We start from the raw sequence: 22,120 nt of genomic DNA, 5'->3' as shown, positions 1-22,120 counted from the left end.
AAGTGGTAGGACAAGTTTTCCTGATGTATAAAAAGTACAGGCTAGATTAGTTGTCTCTGAGATTCTTTCCAACTCTACTATTCTATTATTCTCATTCCTACTCTAGAGTAAATGCAGACTCTTAGTAAAGGGACTAATTTTGTGATTTTATCAGGCTAGGTGAAACAGAGATTTGGCAGCTGTTAGGATGTTTTTCCTTCTAGAAACTATGCATGATATATGAAATAGCCAATATTAAGCCAACTCCACAAGAATGTAGAGGTCCTCTACAACATTCATTGAACACCAGTTATGTGCTTTCTAAATGCACAGCCTTTAAGAATTTAAGATGAACACAGTCACATTTCCTGACATGTGAAGAGCTTTTAGGAATGTAGTAGAGACCATTAATAACAATCACATTTGGCTAAGAGATATGCTATATTTCATCAGTTCTGAGATACACATTTATTCACATATCAACATCTCTGGATTTGGGATTTAATGTCTCTGAACATGATAGTGCCTCACAGTGGTATGTCACTTCTGTGTCTAAAGGGTTCCAACAGAGCTCTTTCAGTTTATATAAAATAAAAAGTTAAATGACAAGAATTGTGTCATCATTTAAACATCAACATTTTCTTAGTAACATAAAATAATGATACAACTCTTGAGCCAGAATTCTTGGCATTCTCCTTTCCCAAAGGAGAAAAGTGCTAACCCTACCCACGTAGGTCTGGGAATTCTTTCCACAGAAAGGGACCTCTTATTAGAAATTGAAGATATAAGCGGGGGGGGGGGGGGGGGGCCTGGTGGCTCAGTCAGTTAAGTGTCTAACTTCGGCTCAGGTCATGATCTCACGGTTTGTGAGTTCGAGCCCCATATCGGGCTCTGTGCTGGCAGCTCAGAGCCTGGAGCCTGCTTCAGATTCTGTGTCTCCCTCTCTCTCTGCCCCTCCCCTGCTCTCTCTCTCTCTCTCTTTCTCAAAAATAAACAAACATTTAAAAGAATTAAAAAAAAAAAGAAATTGAAGATATAAGAAACTGTTTTTCAGGAACTGCAGGTTGTTTTAGTTGAGGATGTCCTGGAGATGAGAATGAAAGAGAGGAAAGATCTCTGCTACTAAGGAGGCTGTGGCCTCTATCCTGTAAGCAATGGAGAAAACAGAATTATGAATAAAAAAACGACCGATCAGACTTACATTTTAGAAAGTTCATTCTGGGAGAAAAACAAAGCATGGACTGGTTTAGAAGAGATAAAAGCCAAGAAAACCAGTTAGAAGCAAAGTCTTGAATTTTCAACGACAAAAGAAATGGAGAACAAGGGATAAATTTCAGACACAGAATAAAAAAAATTATTAGAATTTGAGGAATAAATGCATTTAACAGACACAATGCCTTATTCCAAAGGAATGATACTGTACTCACTCTCTCCCATGGATTACCTTCAAGGTAATTAACATTTTTACAGACTTGAATTTGTCTACAGCACTATGAAGACCTTCTGGAGTCTTCCAAGTTACCCTCATAACATTTCCATACATACATGATTAAAAAGGTTTCAATTTTCCTGAAAACCTCGTGATACTACTACCAATTACTCTTGGATACACCACTAAAATATAGTACTGAGCTGCAAATCCGGAAGACTGACAGAAAGAATCCTGAAATGAATCTCCAAAACAGTGACCCAAAGAGAGAACAGCAACGATCAAAAGGTAAGAAAGTAAGCAAAGTATGATGAGGGTAAAGTATTCCCAAAAAACAAAATTTAGAGGTAAGGCTCATAACATGCACTTAATTTTAATTTTCATCTTTCCTTAGGGTAATTCCTTAAAAAGGAAACTAAAGACTCCTGGGCTTGTCACAAAAGGACAGCTATTGTATGATTCCACTTACAGGAGGTATCCAGAGTAGTTAAATGCAGGACTGAAAACAGCATGGTAGTTGCCCCAAGCCGGGAAGAGGGGGAGTAGGGAGTTACTATTTAATGGGGACAGAGTATCAACGTGGGAAGATGAAAAAGTTCTGGATGGTGGTGATGATGGCATAACTCTATAAAGGACATAATGCCACTGAATTGTATCATTAAAAATGGTTAAAATTGGACAATTTTATGTTACATATATTGTACCACAATTAGAAAACTTTTGGTTTATACAAAAGGTCAAACTTAACCCTCCTCAAGAAAACAAAAGGAAAGAAAAGAAAAACAACTGACATGTTCAGTACTTTGTCTAAGCGCTTTGTCACATTGTCCCAAGTTTGTCTGCATAAGGTTTCTAAAAGGATTCAGAGGCCTTCCACAGAAATAAAGGTAGAGAACACAGAAGTCAGAATGGGTAGAAAGTCAGGAAAAGGCAATAAAACTCAGCATACAGACAGGCCGACTGTAAGGGCTGGCCCAGTTCCTTAAGGTGGCCAGGACACTGGGCTCTATGCTTCGTAGAGGACAAAGCAAAAGGAGCAGGGATCACTTTTAAAATTCCTAGACCTTTATATATATATACAATGGAGTATTACTCAGCAATCAAAAAGAATGAAATCTTGCCATTTGCAACTACGTGGATGGAACTAGAGGGTATTATACTAAGCGAAATTAGTCAGAGAAAGACAAATATCGTATGACTTCACTCATGAGGACTTTAAGACAGAACACAAGGGAAGGGAAGTAAAAAGAACATAAAAACAGGGAGGGGGACAAAACATAAAAGACTCTTAAATAAGGAGAACAAACAGGGTTCCTGGGTGGGGAGATGGGCTAAATGGGTAAGGGGCACCAAGGAATCCACTCCTGAAATCATTGTTGCACTACATGCTAACTAAGTTGGATGTAAATTTAAAAAATAAAAAAAATTTACAAAAGGAATAATTTTGGGATAAAAAATAAAAATAAAATAAAATTCCTAGACCTTCAAAAAAATTTTTTTAATGTTTACTTATTTTTTGGAGAGAGAGAGAATGCCCGTGTGAGTGAGGGAGTGGCAGAGAGAGAGGGAGACACAGAATCCAAAGCAGGCTCCGGGCTCCGAGCTGAACTCACGGACCGCGAGATCATGAATGACCTGAGCTGAACCCACTAAGCCACCCAGATCTTTTACATAAATTCCCAGATCTTTCAAATAAAAATATACCTACTTGGGAGAAATACACTCTTCCTGACACTGAGGCCTGAGACCAAATTTTCCAGTGAGTGCTCAGCAAGAGGACCACATACTGTAGCACAGTGTTCATTCCACACAACGCCGTGCCTGTCAAAAATCCAAGAGCAGGCTTACTACTGCTGCTCTGTGCACTCCTCAGCGAGGAGCACATCGCACTGAAGAGGGGAAGGTGGCCTGCAAGGACCAGCTTACGCTTTCTGGTGCTGGATTCTCAAAACAACATCAGGAGGTGTATATTGTCATTTCCCTCTTACGGGTAAGGACTGAGGTGTAGAGAAAGGAAGCAACCTTGCTCAGTCAATGAAATAGCAAATGGCAGCACTGGGATTCGGTTCCAGTCTTTTTTTTTTAACGTAACATTTCAGGAAACAGGCCTCCTGTGAAGTGACTGCCACCTAAAAGAAAATCAGAGGGAAAGAGCTCACCGAGGGGGGGGTGGCAATTAGGCAAATAAAAGGTGAGCCCCAACTTGACCCTCAGAGAAAAGCTTATACATTCAACAGCCATTTTCCACCAGCACTCCTTAAATTAGCTTCCCTGGATCCTCTGGAGCTGGTAGAAACACCACGACAGGTGATAGCCCATAAATGTAATAGTCTTTAGATTACCAAATTAACGGGAGGAGAGAAAATATACACAAGAGAACCCTCAGCAAGAAGCAGCCCTGGCGTCTTTAGAGGAACAAATAAAGGTAAACTCAATCTCACTTTGTAATTATATTATTGAATTTGGGTGGCAATAGCACTATCCTATCCCATCCAAATTTGCATAAGCATTTATAAGATACAGTGTGCTGAGATTGCTGACAGACTATCTCAAAAGGAGAAACAGAAAATAGTGAAAGGATAACTTGAGAAGGTCATGAAAAAGAGTATCATTTTATATTTATGCTTATTTTTACATTTTCATTAATGATTTAAGGAAATACATTATATATAAGGACGTAAATATATCCACAGGAGAAGCAGTTTAACTGATCTCTTGGTTGGTGAACATGAGTGAAATCATAAAAATAAAGTAAAACAGACTTACGAATTCAGTTAGCAATATCAGCAACACTATAAAAAAATCAAGTAAGTTTCAATATGGATAAATAGAACATATTTATGTGGGAACAGGGCATATTAACGTAGATTGGCCCTACCTTTAAAAATAATGAAATCTTAGGGCACCTGGGTGGTTCAGTCGATTGAGTGCCCGACTCTTGGTTTCAGCTCAGGTCATGATCTCACAGTTCCTGGGTTGGAGCCCCTGCTTGAGATGCTTACTCTCTCCCTCTCTCCCTGCCCCTCCCCTGCATGTGCTCTCTCTCCCTCTCTCTCTCTCTCAAAATAAAAATAAACTTAAAAAAAAAAAAAAAAAAGAAATCTTGAAACTTCCCCAAAAGACCAAACCACAGGGATGCTATGCACACCACTAGAGCTTTGGTTCCTTATAGAAGCACCTGGACTAGGGAGCTTTCTCTTTTGCATTTAAGAATTGTAAAAGAAGAAAACCAAAACCAGAAAAACGATGTAACAGATCAGACCTATACGTAAAGTGACCCAAACCGCACAGATACACAACAATGGCAGGAACTCAGAAAGCTGCAGGAGGCTAAAATAAACAGTGGGTAAAAAATGGGCAGCAAATGATGACAGATTTTGTGAATTGCAACCATATGACAAAAAGAGAGGTCATTAAGATGTGAAATGATGCACAGAACAACACCGTGCCAAGGAACAGCCTCTATAAAATGTTGACAAGAGAAGCCCACCTGGAATAGGTACAGGGGTAAAGGCAATGCTAAAAATAAATGAGATAAATCAAATCGCCTTAAGGAAAGAGAAGAAAATACTGAAGCGCTCCAGGCACCTGTAAGATGCGGCTTTCTCCAGGGTCAGCCTTAGGTCATTCGGTGTAAGATAGGAGAGAATGCAGCACAGAAAACCCTAAGGGGGACAGGACAGCAGCACTGAACTCTTTCTCGAAGTGCAGGAAGGTTTTCTTACATTTATCTAAACAAATTGCTTCAAAGGCAAAATGGTAAGTATGATTCTGCTGATCTCAACACATTCACTCCAATATTCTAAGGCAGCAGCAGAAACACCTCAGAATAAAGAAGTGATATCTTCAAGAACTATATATATATATATATATATATATATATATATATTCCATGTAAATATATATATATGTATATATATCCCATGTAAATGTATATATATTCCATGTAAATTACTTGCAGAAGGATGTAGGGAGAGAATGAGAAAATGCCAGAAAATGGCAAGGAGAGACCGATTGATTTTTGTTGTTGTTGTCCACTTCCCCCACCCGCCCCAAGCCCTGGAGCTCCAAAGCGCATCTGTTCTAAGTCAGAGTTTATTAACAGCAGGTCCCCCAGTGGGAGAAGCCATTAGGTTCCTACAAGCTAAGACTCAGCTTTGTATTGGGTTATAAAATCACATGAGGAGAGATTTCCTTATCACTTTTTTTCTAAAACATGAAATATTCAACTTTCAGGAAAACATTTTTTATAGCTATGAATTGCCCAGAGACGGAGTACCATTTAGTTCATCAAACTTTTACTTAGCTTTTATTTTGAGCCAAATAGTGTATGAGCCAGTATATTAAAACTATATAATGCCACAAACATTTTCAAAACTAGATGTCTAATGACACTGCCATCAAAAATTTTAGGTTCATTCAGAAACGTACCATTTCAGAGACAAAATAAAGTTCTGCCTGACATAATCTAATATGGAATATTATTCGCTGTCTAGTATTTGCCACCAATCTGCCTCAGTGTATCCATCACTGCAAAGATGACTATTGGTGTACCCTTTCAGCCTAATCTGTCCCAGAGCTCATTCAGCAAAAATCCATGTTTCTCAGAGTGAAGTCAATCGGTTTGGGGCCTTAGAACTCCTCCAACCTTTGATACTAGTTCCAATCCACTGTTTTTCCAGAATACCAATTGGTATAAAACAGAAGTAACAACAGGAGAAAACCACGTAAACTAGTGTCTGTCTTTTCTCTTTCCTTTTAATTCAACATAGTTTTTTCATGTTCCTCTGAAAAACGTTAGACATAGCCTACAGTTAGATCCATTATTTCCTTTTACGCAATGTTAGAATATCTAATATCTTCTCTCATTTATTTCTAGATGGCATATTGGTCCAACTGAGCAAATCAATTTACTACTAGAGGTGTTGTGATTTAGAGGTACGGAATCTCAGAACTATTTTTAAAAAAGTATTCTTTGGATAACCCTGAAATCCAGAAAAGTTAATTCATTCACCCTAGTCATAAAGTTAGTTTATGAAAAATTTGAAAATATAATCCAGATCCATAAGCTTCTGCACCAGTGTTCTTACCACCATCCTGTTCTGCCTCATTAACACCAGCCATGGACAGTGATTCTTGATCTTCCTTTGTGTAAAATATCCAATCTTGGCCAAAGCAATAACCTACCAATTCTCAATGTCCAAAGTCTTCAAAGGCTAGGAATGTCCTATTTAAATTAGTGTCGGACCAAACACTTTCATCATATTTACCTCTCATGGGAGATTTCATGGCCGCTTCTACCATCCCCACCAGAAGCTGGAGACTCTTGGGGTCCTGAGCCAGTCCAGATGCAAAGGCTGCCAGGGCATCGGCATGACGTCCGAGGTACTGGAGGGCAACACCCTGTCGGAAGTATGCCTGGGAAGAAAGAAGAGATAATGCGCGTTTTACTTATATACCATGCTCCAAAAAGGCTGATGGTGATTATTAGAAAAACTGGTCAGCAGACCTAAAACTGACATCATCTTGGTTCAAAAACCTAGCAAATAGTTTGAAATCAATTCTGATTTCTTCCAGCATAATAAAATGTTAGCATACATGATATTAAAACTTTCACTCTTTGGGGCTTCTGGCTGGCTCAGGTGGAAGAGCATGCAACTCTTTTTTTTTAACAAAGTTTTTTTTAATGTTTATTTCCTTTTGAGAGAGAGAGAGAAATACAGTGCGCGCATGCACTTGAGCAAGCCTGAGTGGGAGAGGGGCAGACAGAGAGGGAAACAGAATCTGAAGGCTCGAACCCACAAACCGTGAGATCATGACCTGAGCCAAAGTCGCACACTTAACCGACTGAGCCACTCAGGCACCCACAACATGCGACTCTTGATCTTGGGGTCATAAGTTCAAGCCCCACGTGGGGTGTAGAGATCACTGAAATAAATTTTAAAAACTTAAACAAATTTTTAAACTTTCACTCTTGTCACTTCTAGAACATTTATTAAGTTTATCACATTCTCTGGCATTTATTTACAAATCCCTTTTAATGTTGTTTTGATAATTTTTAAAATATATTTTAGCCCACCTTTAAGCTCCTCAAAGTCAAGGTGTTTGGAAATTTTTTTATATCTCACCAAAGTATCTGGTACAGTGCAAGATAAATGAGAGACACTCAAATTCTGATTATTTCAAATTTTCTTCTTTTCTATAATTAAAGGGAAAAATCAATGTGTGATGGTTATTAAGATAATTTTAATAATGAGTGCTATAATATAGCTACATTTAATGTGGTGTTTCAGACATAATATTTAAAAGCTGTTATCTATGTATGCTTTGCTTAGAAACAAAATAAGATTACTGGCCTTTGTGTTCTTTAATTGGATTAGTTTGAAAAACTAGTATGATCAATTCTGATTAGAAGAAAACATCCTTCCTTCCAGCTAATTGCAAAAAGGGCCAGAAAATTAATAAAATATTTAAATTTTAGAATAGTCTTAAGAACATGCAGTTTGTTTTCAAGCACACAGAGTCAAAAGAAGTAAAGAAGCAAAATGTTACTAGTATATAACCAGGTAAGGACCTTGTACCTATTAAATGATACATAAAAATGACATTAATGGCTCACCTAGGGGACTCAGTCAGTTGAGTGTCTGATTTCGGCTCAGGTCACAGAGCCTGCTTCAGATCCTCTGTCCTCCTCTCTCTTGGCCCCTCCCCTACTCATGCTCTCACTCAAAAATTAATAAAAACATTAATGGGGCGCCTGGGTGGCGCAGTCGGTTAAGCGTCCGACTTCAGCCAGGTCACGATCTCGCGGTCCGGGAGTTCGAGCCCCGCGTCAGGCTCTGGGCTGATGGCTCAGGGCCTGGAGCCTGTTTCCGATTCTGTGTCTCCCTCTCTCTCTCTGCCCCTCCCCCGTTCATGCTCTGTCTCTCTCTGTCCCAAAAATAAATTAAAAAAAAAAAAAAAAAAAATTAGGGCACCTCGGTGGCTCAGTCACTTAAGCATCCAACTTCGGCTCAGGTCACAATCTCACAGTTCGTGAGTTCAAGCCTCATATCGGGCTCTGTGCTGACAGTGTGGAGCCTGCTCAGGATTCTTTTTCTCTCCCTCTTTCTCTGCCCCTCCCCAACTTGCGTTTTCTCTTTTTCTCTCTCAAAATAAATAAACTTAAAAACATGTTCTAAATGACATTAATATATTCATGGCCTATATGGCATCTGTTTCTAAAATACCTGGCCTCCTACTTAACTTAAATACTCTTCTAATACTATATGTTTGTAACACAAATTTAACTCTTTCAGTCTAATACACTTTGAAATTGTCACTAATTATATTCATGGGATCTAAATGAAGCTTCAAACAACTCCTAAAACTATCCCTCAATAAACTTAATACATAATTTTATAATTTTGTATATTACATACACACTGAGATCTCTCGCACTTATCATGTTTATAAAACATATGTACTTACCTTATCTTATTTCATTTTTATAACTACTCTTTGAAGTAATTTAAGACAGGTAATACTATTAAGTGTTTCTATTAAGAAACAATCCATAAACAGAATGAATCCTCAATTATGGGCTATTCAGAGTCCTATTAGTTTAAACTACCAGCAGCTGTTAAAACTCAGACCCTAGTACGACAATAACCTGTAAATGCACTTTCATTACTAATTCATAAGATCATTTCCTTTCAATGGACTCAGCCACTGTTTTAATCTTTAATGTCTTTATAGATATTTTTCACTACACTTTGCACGTCACATTTTAGGTGATCTCTAGAATCCAAGAGGCAATATATAACATATAGGAATTGAATAATATTATATTGAATAATAAAATATTTAAAATATTTATTGGACTCCCCTTACATTCTGTTGGTCTGTAATTATGTATTCTTTTTGTCGCTCTTTTCTCATTAACTAATAATCAGAATAGTTAATTTCATTGTGTACTTTCTCTGTGTTAGGTACACTGTGTGAAATTCTTTTTATTCAATCACAGTAACCCACAGTCTATGTCTTATCATCATCAAGTGAACTCCATAGTGGCATTTCTGTCACAAAAGTATAGAGAACTAATTTTTATTCAGCAGCTATTTGTACATGCAATGAATATATGAATATATGTACATGCAATGAATATTCCAAATAAAAACAGCTATAGTTTAGCTTTAATGCAGCATTTGTAGAAAATGTAAACTAAAATAAGTATACTTACTTATATAATATATATATACATGTATATATGCCAAATACCTGTAAATTATAATTATTTATGGAAAGAGATAAAAATCTCTGTGGTTATTGATTTCAGGTATATATTTTAAGAAACAAAAATCTATTATGGTAATCATTTCAATTACAATTACAATACATGTAAATCAAATCATGCTTTGTACACCTTAAACTTATAGTGCTGTTATTTCAGTGAAGTTGGGGGGAGAAAAACACACAAAAATCCTATAGTAGTCTCGATGAATTCTGATAACTTCTTGTATATTTAAAACAAAACATTATCATTCATTACTTCACCGAAAGAACAACCGATTTCCCTGTCAGACAATGAAATCATTTATCTATTCTGTGTAGGTAAGCAAAGTCCAGTGTTAAATGTAAGTTATGGTCTCAAGGTTTACATAGTAGTTACAAAAAAGAAGAGTATGCATGTTTTGTCTTCTTAGGGCACTCAAAAATAAGATGAGAAAAAGTACGACTTGGCCATACTGCCCACAACCTGGCTTCTTTTCTTTAGAAGGTTTCGAAAAGAGATGTAAGAGAGAAGACTTAAAGGTCTCTCTTATGCCCCTCCAGAATCCCCAACTCAACTTTATAAGATTTCCTCAGTGAAAAGCTTAAAAGTTGTATCCCTGTCAAGACATAGGCACAATTAGTCCAAACTCATAGATTTGGACTCCCCAACTTTTTTCTACACGATATTCATTGCATGTACATATGTTCATATATTCATTGTATGTACAAATAGCTGCTGAATAAAAATTAGTTCTCTATACTTTTGTGAGAGAAATGCTACTATGGAGTTCACTTGATGATGATAAGATAGACTGTGGGTTACTGTGATTGAATAAAAAGAATTTCGCAGTGTGCCTGACACAGAGTAAGCACACAATAAATTAGCTATTCTGATTATTAGTTAATGAGAAAAGAACGACAAAAAGAACACATAATTACAGACCAACAGAATATAAGGGGAGTCCAATAAATATTTTAAATATTTTATTGTTCAATATCATTCAATTCCTATCAATGCTTCATTCACTTCTCTCCTTGTTCCCTAAAAGACTGTCTGCCACTGGGAACCCACTGCTCCCAGATAAAATTTGAACCACCTGACTAAAACAAATTAGTATTATCAGGTCTTGGGAGATGTAGCAGCCACCCACAGGATCCTATGCCAGTCTTTTTCAAAGCAAAGGTCAAGACGTGCTGAGATCCACAGGATTTCCCACAGCTTCAAGAAAACTCACGTGATCTGCTGTGGCCCATCTGCCTCTTCCCTACTGGTCCCTGCTACTACTTTTTCTCTTACCATCACAGATTTCACAGGAAGCTGCTTCATCTGGGAAAGGAGCAAATTTTTTATCATTTCAGATTGAGTAGAGACAGTATATGGGCAGCAGCGAGGGAAGGTGGGGCCCAGGAAGCCAGGTCGAACACTTGATGTCTCAACAACCCCCTCACATACACCACATTCTGGCCAGCAGATGGAAAAGGAAGGGCAATGCAGCAGATGGAAAAAGAAGGGCAATGTGGATTCACTACCGAGAGCAACTATACCTGAGAACAATGGTTTTAACCTGAAGCTTTAGCTAAGAAGAGAAATTTGGAGGGAGTTGGTGAACACACAGGACTAAAAGTGGGATGCCTAGAGTTTCAAGTGTTGGCACTCATTCATTTCTTGTTGTTCATCACAAAGAACCCTCAATGATCAGTCCACACATGCCACTAAATGATCTCACAAATAATAAAAATACAGTTGGGTTACCAGAATAAGTTTCCATGCTTCCTTCCTTCCATTAAATTCCCTAAAAATATATAGCATTAGGCACTGTGATGTGTACCACAAATACAAAGAAGCAGTCAGGGCTCCTACCTTCAAGCGATGCACAGTCTAGAGAGGAAGAATATGAAAAGCTCTAAATATCTTGACTACTACCTTCAGTAACCACTTACTAATAGTAAGGGCTTGTAATATTTTAGCAATAATGAAAAAAATGTAACTAATGACCAAAGTCTTTATGCCCTGTTTTTAAAACTGTTGATACTTGCTTTTTTATTATGTGGCCATTCCTCTCATCTCAGAGAGTTTGCAATGGACTGAATGTTTGTGTCCCTCCATATTGCTATGTTGAAACCTAATCCCCATGGTGATGATATTTGGAGGTGGAGTTTTAGGGAAGTGATTAGGTCATGTGAGTGGAGCCCCCCATGAACGTGATTAGCAAGCATCCTTATAAAAGAGATCCCAGAGCTCGGTACCCCTTCTGCCATGTAAGAACACAGCAAGGAAACGGCGAGCTATTAACCAGGAAGTAGGCCCTTACTGGACACCTGCCGTCACCTTGATCTTGGACTTCCAAGCAAGCAATAAATGTTTGTTGTTTAAGCCACCCAGTCGATGGTATTTTGTTATAGCAGTCCAGATGGACTAAAACAGGGTTAAAGTACAAATACTCAAAAACTAAACATGGAAAACAGTAAGTTATTCACCCCTCAAGCACCCCTGGAGTTTGACCGTAAGCCTTTACTTCCAACCTCCATTTCTGGTTTCCAATTCTATTTTTTTTCTTTTTATTTTCTTTTTTTAAATGTTTATTTATTTTTGAAAGAGAGAGAGAGAGACAGAGACAGAGTGTGAGCAGGGGAGGGGCAGAGAGAGAGGGAGACAGAGAAGCCAAAGCAGGCTCCAGGCTCTAAGCTGACAGCACAGAACCTGACGTGGGGCTCAAACTCATGAGCTGTGAGATCACAACCTGAGCCGAAGTCAGACGTTTGACCGACTGAGCCACCCAGGCACCCCTAGTTTCCAATTCTAAAACATCACTGAACTCAGTAATAACATAACATCCTACTCTCCCACAGCTCAAATGAGTGATAAGGTAAATTACTATGCATGTAGGTTCATGTGTATATTCAGGACATAAAATATAGAACAAATACATGTAATATATAATGCTACACAAAATTAAGTGTGTTTGCGTACATGTACAATCTATTACTTAGTTCAATCATTCACAAATATTCTGCTTCAGTTTAATCTGTACTTTCTCATGTTATACTCTAGTATTCCTAATCTGTCTTTCACTGTTTGAATTTGAACATTTTTACATTTTCTCAAGATTAAATAAGTCTGTAACATGGTGATATACTTTCTAGCCAATCATACCACCTACTACCACATCATCACCACCTTTTTCAACGATGTTTATAAATTGTGTAATTATTTTACTGGGTTTTCCTTTACTATTTTATTTAAAAATGAGTAGAAATAAGGAAAATAGAAATGCCAATTCTAGCTTTTTAAAAGGCAGCTGTATGAATCTATAATTTAACACAACTGGTTGAAAAATGAAAATGATTACAGGGTGCCAAAAGCAGAAAAACTTTCACATCCCTGGATGTACACGGTACAACTAAGTACGGTTTTGTTGTGATGGCAAAGAATAAAACCAGAGACTATGTAAAAATGATTCTTAAAAGGAAAGGCCTGATTTGATATTTATTTTTTAGTTATCTAGGAATGAACACTTTCCACTCACTGAACCTGTCAATCTCTAGTTTACTATTGTCCTACTTAATATTTTATATATTTGACTTTCATATACTTCTCTAGGAATGCTTTGTATGGGAAAATAAAAGACTATTACTTAAAAGATATGCATATGAGCAAAATGTAAATATGCACACATCACCGACCATAAAATTATATAATATAAATTACACATGATATCACATGAAACTGTGATATATAAAAATGAAGGCACAGGACCCATATCCTTACTTAGTTTTCACCATCTTACATCATAGATACCCATATGGATACATACATGCACATTAATTTTGTTATGTATATTGTTGTGTAAGTTTCCCTTAGACAAAGGGAGAGAATACTAGAACTTCTTGCAGTAATATAACTGTTCTCTGTACTATCTAATAATGGTAGCCACTAGCCAGCCACACTTGGCCACTGAGCACTTGAAATGTGCCTAAAGTGACTAAGAAATTAAAGTTTAAATTTTATTTCATTTCAATTACTTTAAATTTAAATAGCTACAAGTGGCTAGTGGCTACTGCATTGGACAACGCAGTTCTAAAATTAGGTCCTCCTCTAGCAACAGACCTCCAAAGACAAATCTACACTGAAAGTTGAAAAGGGAGATATTAGGGGCACCTGGGTCACCTATTGGTTGAGCGTCCGACTCTTGATTTCAGCTCAGATCACCATCTCTGGGTCATGGAATCAAGCCTCACATTGGGCTCTGCCTGCTTAAGATTCTCTCTCTCTCCCCCTCTGTCCCTTTCCCCACTCATGCTCTATCTAAAATAAAAAGAAAAAAGAAAGAGGAGATATTAAACAAGACAAATAACTACTGAACTAAAGCTCTGAATGAGAGCTATGTGCCTTACTCCCAAGGCACCTGTGGTGGAAGAGAAAGGACTCATTAGGCTCTCTGGAATCCTATCCTGATTACTTTTTAGCTGTGTGCCTTTGGCCAGGGCACTTAATTTAACTTCACCAAACTTCATGTTTCATTTCCACTTATAGAGAAGATAATAATGATGACCTCAAAGTGTTGTAACAATGACTGCTGACTGATACCACAAGAAATATAAAACACAAGTAGCTACTTTTTAAAAAGTTGAACTGAATTTCTCACTAACCTTCTTTTTCTTTGGTATTTGCTGTTTAATCAAGTGGCTCATCTGCTTCACCACCTTTTTTTTTTTTAACTTTTTTTATTACTTATTTTTGAGAGACAGAGAGGGAGCATGAGCAGGGGAGGGGCAGAGAGAAAGGGAGACACAGAATCTGAAGGGAGGCTCCAGGCTCTGTCAGCACAGAGCCTGACATGGGGCTAGAACCCACAAACCGTGACATCATGACCTGAGCCCAAGTTGGACGCTTAACCGACTGAGCCACCCAGGCGCCCCTGATTCACCAGCTTTTGATCAGAAATCACCTTTGGTGAAGTGGGTGAGGGACTGATAAAAATTAGGCATAAAACAAAAATAAATGATCATAATGATCACCTTGAGTCACTAGGAAAATAGTTATGCTTGGCATCTTCTGTTTAAGAAGCCTGTAGAGTAGGAAATGCATTTGAAGGAAATTTTAAAATCATAAGTGTTTTTAAAAATGTTCACACTTTGGGGTGCCTGGGTGGCTCAGTTGGTTAAGCATCCAACTCTTGATTTTGGCTCAGATCTCGATCTCATGACCTCAAGACCATGAGATGGAGCCCCACATGGGGAGCCTGCTTAAGATTGTCTCTCTCCCTCTCCTCTGCCCCTCACACATTCCCACTCCCTCTCGCTCACTTTCATTCTCTCTCACACAAAAAAATAAAACGTTTACACTTTGGCAGTTGATTGCGTAAGCTTCAATTTTCTAGTAAATTCATTATTTGGGAAAACATCATATGCAGTTTAAATAAGGTCCATCGACCCAGGTGAAAAAGAAGAAAGAGGTGGCAGAAAATAGATGACCAAAAAATCTATCTGTAGAAACATGAAACAGTCTTCCAGAGACTTTATACTGATAACACTGATGAGAATTACAAGGTGTTGTAAGGCCCAAGCCTGACACCTATTTTAGAATTAATGAGAGCCCCGCCTTGCTATAAGCAGTCCCGCCACTGTAAATCATCATTAAGTTCTACGGCATATAGGTAGGTGTTTTATTTCCCCCCAGTTTTTCTAGTTATTTGTTGAACTGCTAATCCTGTACCCCGCACAGGGCTAGGTGCTTTCCATAGTTTATCACTAACCCTCATGCTATCTTGCAAGAAGTTCCTATAATACCTTTTGCCCAAAAGAGGTGGTTATGAAACTTGCCCCAAATCACACAGTTACAAAGTGAGACAGACCCACTGCCAAACTATTTCTCTTTCCAGTATTCCACACTACCTCTTTGATAAAAGAATTAATGGTGTGCAATTAACCTCTAAATCAAGGTTTTTGTCTGGGAACTCTTATGCTCACAAAATTCACTCTATGGAGGCAGAAATGAAGGAAAATCAGAAATGACACAGAAAATTTATGAACATGAATATTTAATCCCTATTCCATTAGCAACCGTTGATTGTAGAACAATTTTTAATGAATTGAATGGAGGAAAAATTCATTTCATTAACCTTTCATATAAATGTATTATTATTGAACCAAACAGGCCACTGTACTTGCAACTCAGTCCGATGTTAATTAGATTACAAGCATGAGGCTTTAAATCATCAAGAAACAAAAGGAGCCATCAGCAAGCTTCTCAGCCAATGCTTGTTTGTTTGCTGGCTGAAATGGATTTTTACCTGCAATACAATTTGCTAGGCTTCTTTTATTTTCTGACATTTTCAAGTGAATTTTCTCTTGCTTCTGTCTGCTGACACTTTATATTAAAAGTAAAAATAAAAATAAAGAAAACCCTGAGAATCAGCAAAGAACACATTCTTCATGTAGCAATATGTTTCACCTGCTCAGCTGGGAGTAATCATTCCTATCTCTCCAGAAAACTACACTTCTATTTTTTACTAGTCTGCCTGATTATATGCTGAAAGCACATGCAAGAGATTGGAAGCTATTTTAGCAAACACCATTATTGAGTTTGCAACCCAGAGTCAGAGGCCCAAATGGCCTAAACATAATGTTCTAACCAAATCTGCAGCTGTGAATTGTTTTTCTCCCCAACATCGGCTCTGGGTTCATTTAATATCAATTTCTAAAGGAAATCGTCTCTCAGTCCTGATTGTTTCATATTGTATCAGCTATTTCCCAAAATTAATTTTTAACTAATTGTATCAAAAGTGTTAAGTTAAAAAAATTACAAGGAAATCCTATTTTAAAAATAAATTAGAAATCTGATAAGAAGTTAAAGAAAAGATGAAATGACAACCAGGAGTTAAATAACTAAGTAGGTGTCATTTTCTAGTGTTGGAGGGACTCCCAATGTTAATGTTTATGTCAGATTATAAAACATGTGTACCATCATCTGGAGTTTCTCTTCTAAGCTTTAAAAATAAACAGTGAAAGAAGTCTGAGGTCCCTTAGAGCAATGGTTCTGAACTTTCCATATCTTGTGCCTTCACTCTATGGGTGTGGCATAGGAGGGGTGTAAAATCATGCCAAGAAGAAAACCAGAGAATTTCCTGAACATTCTCCAAGAAATCATCTGGCTTTCACATGAGTTCTATGCCCCTACCCTACCAATTCTCAATTAATCCTGGAACACAGAGTTTGTGTGCCTTCACACACACAGCCTGCTCCTGGGGAATGTGCTAAGACCAGAAGCAAAACGGAAACAAAATAGTGGTGGACAGAGAGAATGGTGGATGTAGAAAAACAGTGAAGCTAACGATGTGGGAATTAAAAAAGACTGAATTCTCACCTACTTATTGAAAAAAAAAAAAAAAAAAAAAAAAAACAGTTGGCATGTCACCTACCATAATGTAGCTATACCTAAACCATGCCAGATTAATGGGAATGCGTTCCTTCCAGAAAGCAGCCTAGCAGAAATGACTGCCATAAGTGCTGTGTATTGGGATATAGGAGTTCAACCTAAGGTTTCTGTGAGCACATGAAACTCTACCATCAGTAACTCACTCCATAATTTTTCTATCAACCCTTGTTTTTTTCATAAAATTATAACTTAAATGGGAGTCCATAGCATTCTACCATGGAGAAAGGCAAAGCTATACAATGCCATAACACATCTCCTGAAACATCACATTTATTTGAAGTTTCTGGGAGAGAATTTTTTAAATTAATGACCTTTATTTTTAGAGCAGTTGTAGATTCACTGCAAAACTGAATGAAAAGTACAAAGAATTCCCATATAAGCATTGTTCTGACACACTCAGGACTTCCCCCACTATCAGCATCCTGCCCCATAGTGGTACTTTTTTTTTTTTAAACAATCAATGGGGAATTATTTTTATATGAGAAATTCTAGAAGAAAATGAAGAACTCACATAATTTCTTAAAAAGGAAAACATAAAGAAATGCCCATCTCTACTCTGCCGACAGTCCTAATCCCTGGAAGAACCCCTCTCTTCTGACTTGAGATGTTCGGCAAAGCAAAATTTGAGAAGCACTGCAAACACTACAGGCAACCTAACCTTTGTCAATGGCTTCGGCTGCTAGCTCGCAGGAGGAGTCTCCAGAAAAGAGTAGGTATTCGGGAAAGGGACACAAAGAAGGTGACATGAGCAAGGGGTGAGAGCAGAGCTGAAAGTAAGAATACATGCCCTCAAAAGGCTCGCACAGGATTTCACTCGTGTTTTTCTAAATGACAAACTTCGCTGCCTCTATCTTTCCCCTTCCTACGTTATATAATCTTTCCACATTGGTGCATGTGTGTTCAGGCAGCACATAGCACAATGAAAAACAAAAAAAAAGGAAAATGTCTGCCTTTTGATACTTACTAGCACAAAAATGTAACTGTACACTTTATATCTTTTCAAAAGAGAAGGGGGTTCCATTTCTAGGCAACATGGAGTAAGCATCCAGTATTTCCCACTGAATACAACTACAACCTAGAAAGACTTTATGGAACAGCTGAGGACTCTGAACGGTAAACGGTAGCTGATGAATTAAGGAAAGAGTCCAGAATTCAAAGTAGTACCAAACCAGCAATGGGTTTTCCATTTTGTTTTGTTTATCCTTCCCATCTGGTATTACCTGGCTTGGATTCAAAAGCAGCTCAAAATAAGGAAGTACTCATTGGATTCAAACAGAAAACACTCCAAAAAAAGTCTCTTCCATCTGGTCAAAGAAGCAAAAAAGAGGACTCCTGAGGGTAAGAGTGGAGAAAATCCTGTGTTTTAAATCCTCTTTCCATTCTTTCCCGGTCTAACACTCCAGGCAAGTAACAAGGGATAGCAATAGTTGCTGGACAGGCAGCCCAAATTTTGATGAAGGGGACCCTTTCCTCTGGTCACAAGAGCTATGGTCCCAAGAGTACAGGATGAGTCCCAATGTGTTTTTTTTTTTTTTTTTCCTCTGTCTCTCTCTGCCCTCTTACTATTTGATGCCTCATATAGAAGTAATGATGGGATATGCCTGGCAAAGCAGGGAAAGTCCCAGTTTGGGCTCGAGGATGGGAAGGGAGGTGGACAGCCAGAGAGCTGGGAAGTGTCAAGGAGATCAGATGATAGGAGGGAGCTTTTGAGAGGTGTTATGGATCTGACCCTAAATATCATACCAAAGGCTTTGAGAACAAAACTCTAGGATATAAACTAGGATATAAACTACCACCTAGTTCTCAGACTGGCCAACAGGTGATAGATACATACAAAAAGAAAGGTCCTAGTAGAACTTGAAAGGTTCTGAAAACTTAACTTGACATTGGAACCAAAGTCCATAAAACGTGGGTCAGGGCTTATACCCTAAACCTAACCAATTGTCAATTGTTTATTAAAACAAAACAACAGGGGAGCCTGGGTGGCGCAGTCGGTTAAGCGTCCGACTTCAGCCAGGTCACGATCTCGCGGTCCGGGAGTTCGAGCCCCGCATCAGGCCCTGGGCTGATGGCTCAGAGCCTGGAGCCTGTTTCTGATTCTGTGTCTCCCTCTCTCTCTGCCCCTCCCCCGTTCATGCTCTGTCTCTCTCTGTCCCAAAAATAAATAAACGTTGAAAACAAAACAACAAAAACTCCATGAACTAATCTAGCTTTCCCCTTAGAAAAGAAAATGGCTTTTATTTTATGTGGAAAAACTAAGGTAAAAAGGTTCAAGTTCACAGTGCCGTCCTCTGAGCACATCACCCCTGTGAATACGCAGTTCTTTTTTGCACATACTATTTACAGAGACTTTAATCCTGAAAGGGTTTATGCCAGGGATTCAGGTTTCCCATTTTCTTTCTTTGTTTTTGTTTTCTTAGGTAGTTATTTATGTGACTGTCCTCCTAACTAAATGGACCAATCTGGGCATAAACCATTTTCTCATTTTCTCTGCTTATAGAAAGGAATGGTTTATTTCAGCACTACAGATAACATCTTGAAGTCTCAGGAGGATGACAAATTGAAACAGTCTCTTTCTTGCCTAACATTTCTTACCCAAGAGTCAAGTGATGATGTTAAGGAACAAACCTCTCTTCTCCTGACAATTTGCACTTATTTTCTTAATAGCCCTGCTAAGATTCAATGAATTTCAGTTTGCTTAGAGCCTACTTAGTGCCTGCCAACAGGCACAGGAACCTCTCATTCATCAGCATAATAGTTCTTTCGGTGATGCATTCCTATTGAAATTATGGCAGCAATTCCAAAAAAGAAACATCAGAGATGGGGCAAATGAATTCCCTTTCAAAAAGAGCCATCAGAAAAGCATAGCACATCCTACATAACTAGAAACTTAAAACATTATTTTGATTGAGAAATGTTCAGAAATTTCATTCAGGTTATCACTTAAATGTAATATACATATCAAATATGATCAACATAATATCAAATACCTATTCAATGGGATTATCTATATCTTGCAAAATCATCTGAAAACAAGCACAACCACCAAAACAACTACATAACTCTATTAATAAACCTAGGTCTTGGTAATCGTACACCAACAGTAACATTCACAGTCAACTGGTGCCTGGATTGGCTAAACAGTTCCAGATCAACGCTCTTCTTTGACCTGGTACGGTCACTCGCACCACATAACTCTGGTATGCCACTGGACGCGTAGCTTTTGTTGGAACAACGATGGATTCTGCATCTCTCCCGAACGTTACAAGTTGCTAACACTGGAAGTTCCCTCTATCATTTAAGCTCTCTCTGAAACTTTTAGACTGAAACATTTTCTAGTATCATTCATTGACAAGTTTCAAACTGCAGAATCAAAATGATTTCACATTTTTTATTAATTTAATCGTTCATGGGTTTTTTCTGTAACTCTATCACCTTTTATCAAAAATGTGTTCTCCACCTACTGTGTATAAATGAATTCAGTGCTACAGGGGTATATAAGAAGAGATCATTAATCTCAGCTTTCAGAAAGCAAATAATCAACCTGGGGAGATACATTAAAACTGCACATTAAATAATTAAGGAATTATTTCAAAGCAACATATAAACAAGTGCATGGAAAAACTGAACAGGGGTCTTCCCCAACTTACAAAGGAATTGTCTTCTAAAACTTAACTTTTGAGTCAGTTACTCAGCATGTTTTAAGCATTTTCACCATAAAAAGAAATTATCCTCTAAAGTATGGTTACATTACCCAGCCAGTTCACAATGATCTACTTCAAACAAAATGTCACTGGACCACAGGACTAGCAATATTAAGGTAAGGATCAGAAATGAAATTGATATTTGTTAGTACGTGGCAAGCTCCTTCACATAAGTAATGTTATTTAGTCTTAATAATCCTGTAAGGCAGACTATGTCTTTCTTTAAAGATAAGGGTCCTGGGTGGCTCAGTTGGTTAAGCGTCTGACTTTGGCTCAGGTCATGATCTCACAGTTCATGAGTTTGAGCCCCACGTCAGGCTCCATGCTGACAGTACAGAGCCTGCTTGGGATTCTCTCTGTCTCTCTCTCTCTCTGACTCTTCCCCTCTCTGTCCATCCCCCACTCATGCTCTCTCTCAAATAAAAAAAATTTTTAAGAATTATTTAAAAACATAAAGATGAGAGTCCTGAGGCTAATAAAGGTTAAGTCACTTGTCCAAGGTAATAGCTTGTAAGCGACAGAACACAGATTCAAACCCAGAACTGTCTAACTCTGAAGCCAGGTCTCCATTCCTATAGTGTGCAGCTTCCCACTAAAACATTTACAAGGAAACACTTTTCCTGTGCTCCAAATAGGAATGTCAGGAATATGTTCCACAGACTGAATGCTCTTGAAGTACAGAGATGATGCCTCTTCATCTTTGCGTTTCCAAGGTGGTTATTTGACACAGAGTCAGTACCCAACGATTACTGAATGAACCGAACAAATGAACGAACGAATTAATGGAAAGTGAGTTCTTTCAAAGCAGGGGTTATTTTTTATTCATATCTGTATACATACAACCTACCACAGAGATATAATCTATCCATCAATAAATATTTATTAACCTAATAATTCCATTCCACTAGCACACCTTCTCTCATTCTGCTTTTCCTGAATTTGCAATCCTAGCTGCTTCCGCATTCATGCCTTGAACTCCATGTCTTTCACAACCTCGGCTCTCTTCCTTTGCTCAGACGTTGAAATCCAGAAAGACTAAATCCATATTTACATCTTTTATATGGCTCAGCATGCTCCCCAGCCAGGACAGATATGAATTTAACCTAGCAAGCTTTACCCATCACGCTCTCGGATCTCTGAGTTTGAAAAAGATGCACTGCCCCTTGGGGAGAAATTATCCAAACTAATATCAATGAAGTGGATTTATCCTGTCCAGAGGAAATGCAAATGTACTTGGTTGCATCAACTTTCTGAAACTACACTTCTAAAGCAAATTAAGAAACCCATTTCAAGTTGTTTGAAAGGAATGTTGGCTGA

At 38.0% G+C, this 22,120-nt stretch overlaps 1 protein-coding gene across 5 annotated transcripts in view; it reads right to left on the bottom strand.

Moving 5' to 3' along the window:
- Nucleotides 1-22,120, bottom strand: part of TTC28 (tetratricopeptide repeat domain 28) — a 638,834-nt gene that overhangs the window by 306,255 nt on the left and 310,459 nt on the right. For all 5 annotated transcript variants that reach the window (XM_045459312.1, XM_045459313.1, XM_045459314.1 and 2 more), the window contains one exon: nt 6,679-6,826. In XM_045459312.1, the coding sequence (XP_045315268.1) occupies nt 6,679-6,826 (148 nt within the window). The remainder of the gene's footprint in view (nt 1-6,678; nt 6,827-22,120) is intronic.

This window comes from Leopardus geoffroyi, chromosome D3 (genome assembly GCF_018350155.1).
Source record: "Leopardus geoffroyi isolate Oge1 chromosome D3, O.geoffroyi_Oge1_pat1.0, whole genome shotgun sequence".
Taxonomy (NCBI): domain Eukaryota; kingdom Metazoa; phylum Chordata; class Mammalia; order Carnivora; family Felidae; genus Leopardus; species Leopardus geoffroyi.
The sequence above is the reverse complement of the archived record's forward strand: the minus strand, read 5'-3'. Positions and strand labels throughout refer to the sequence as shown.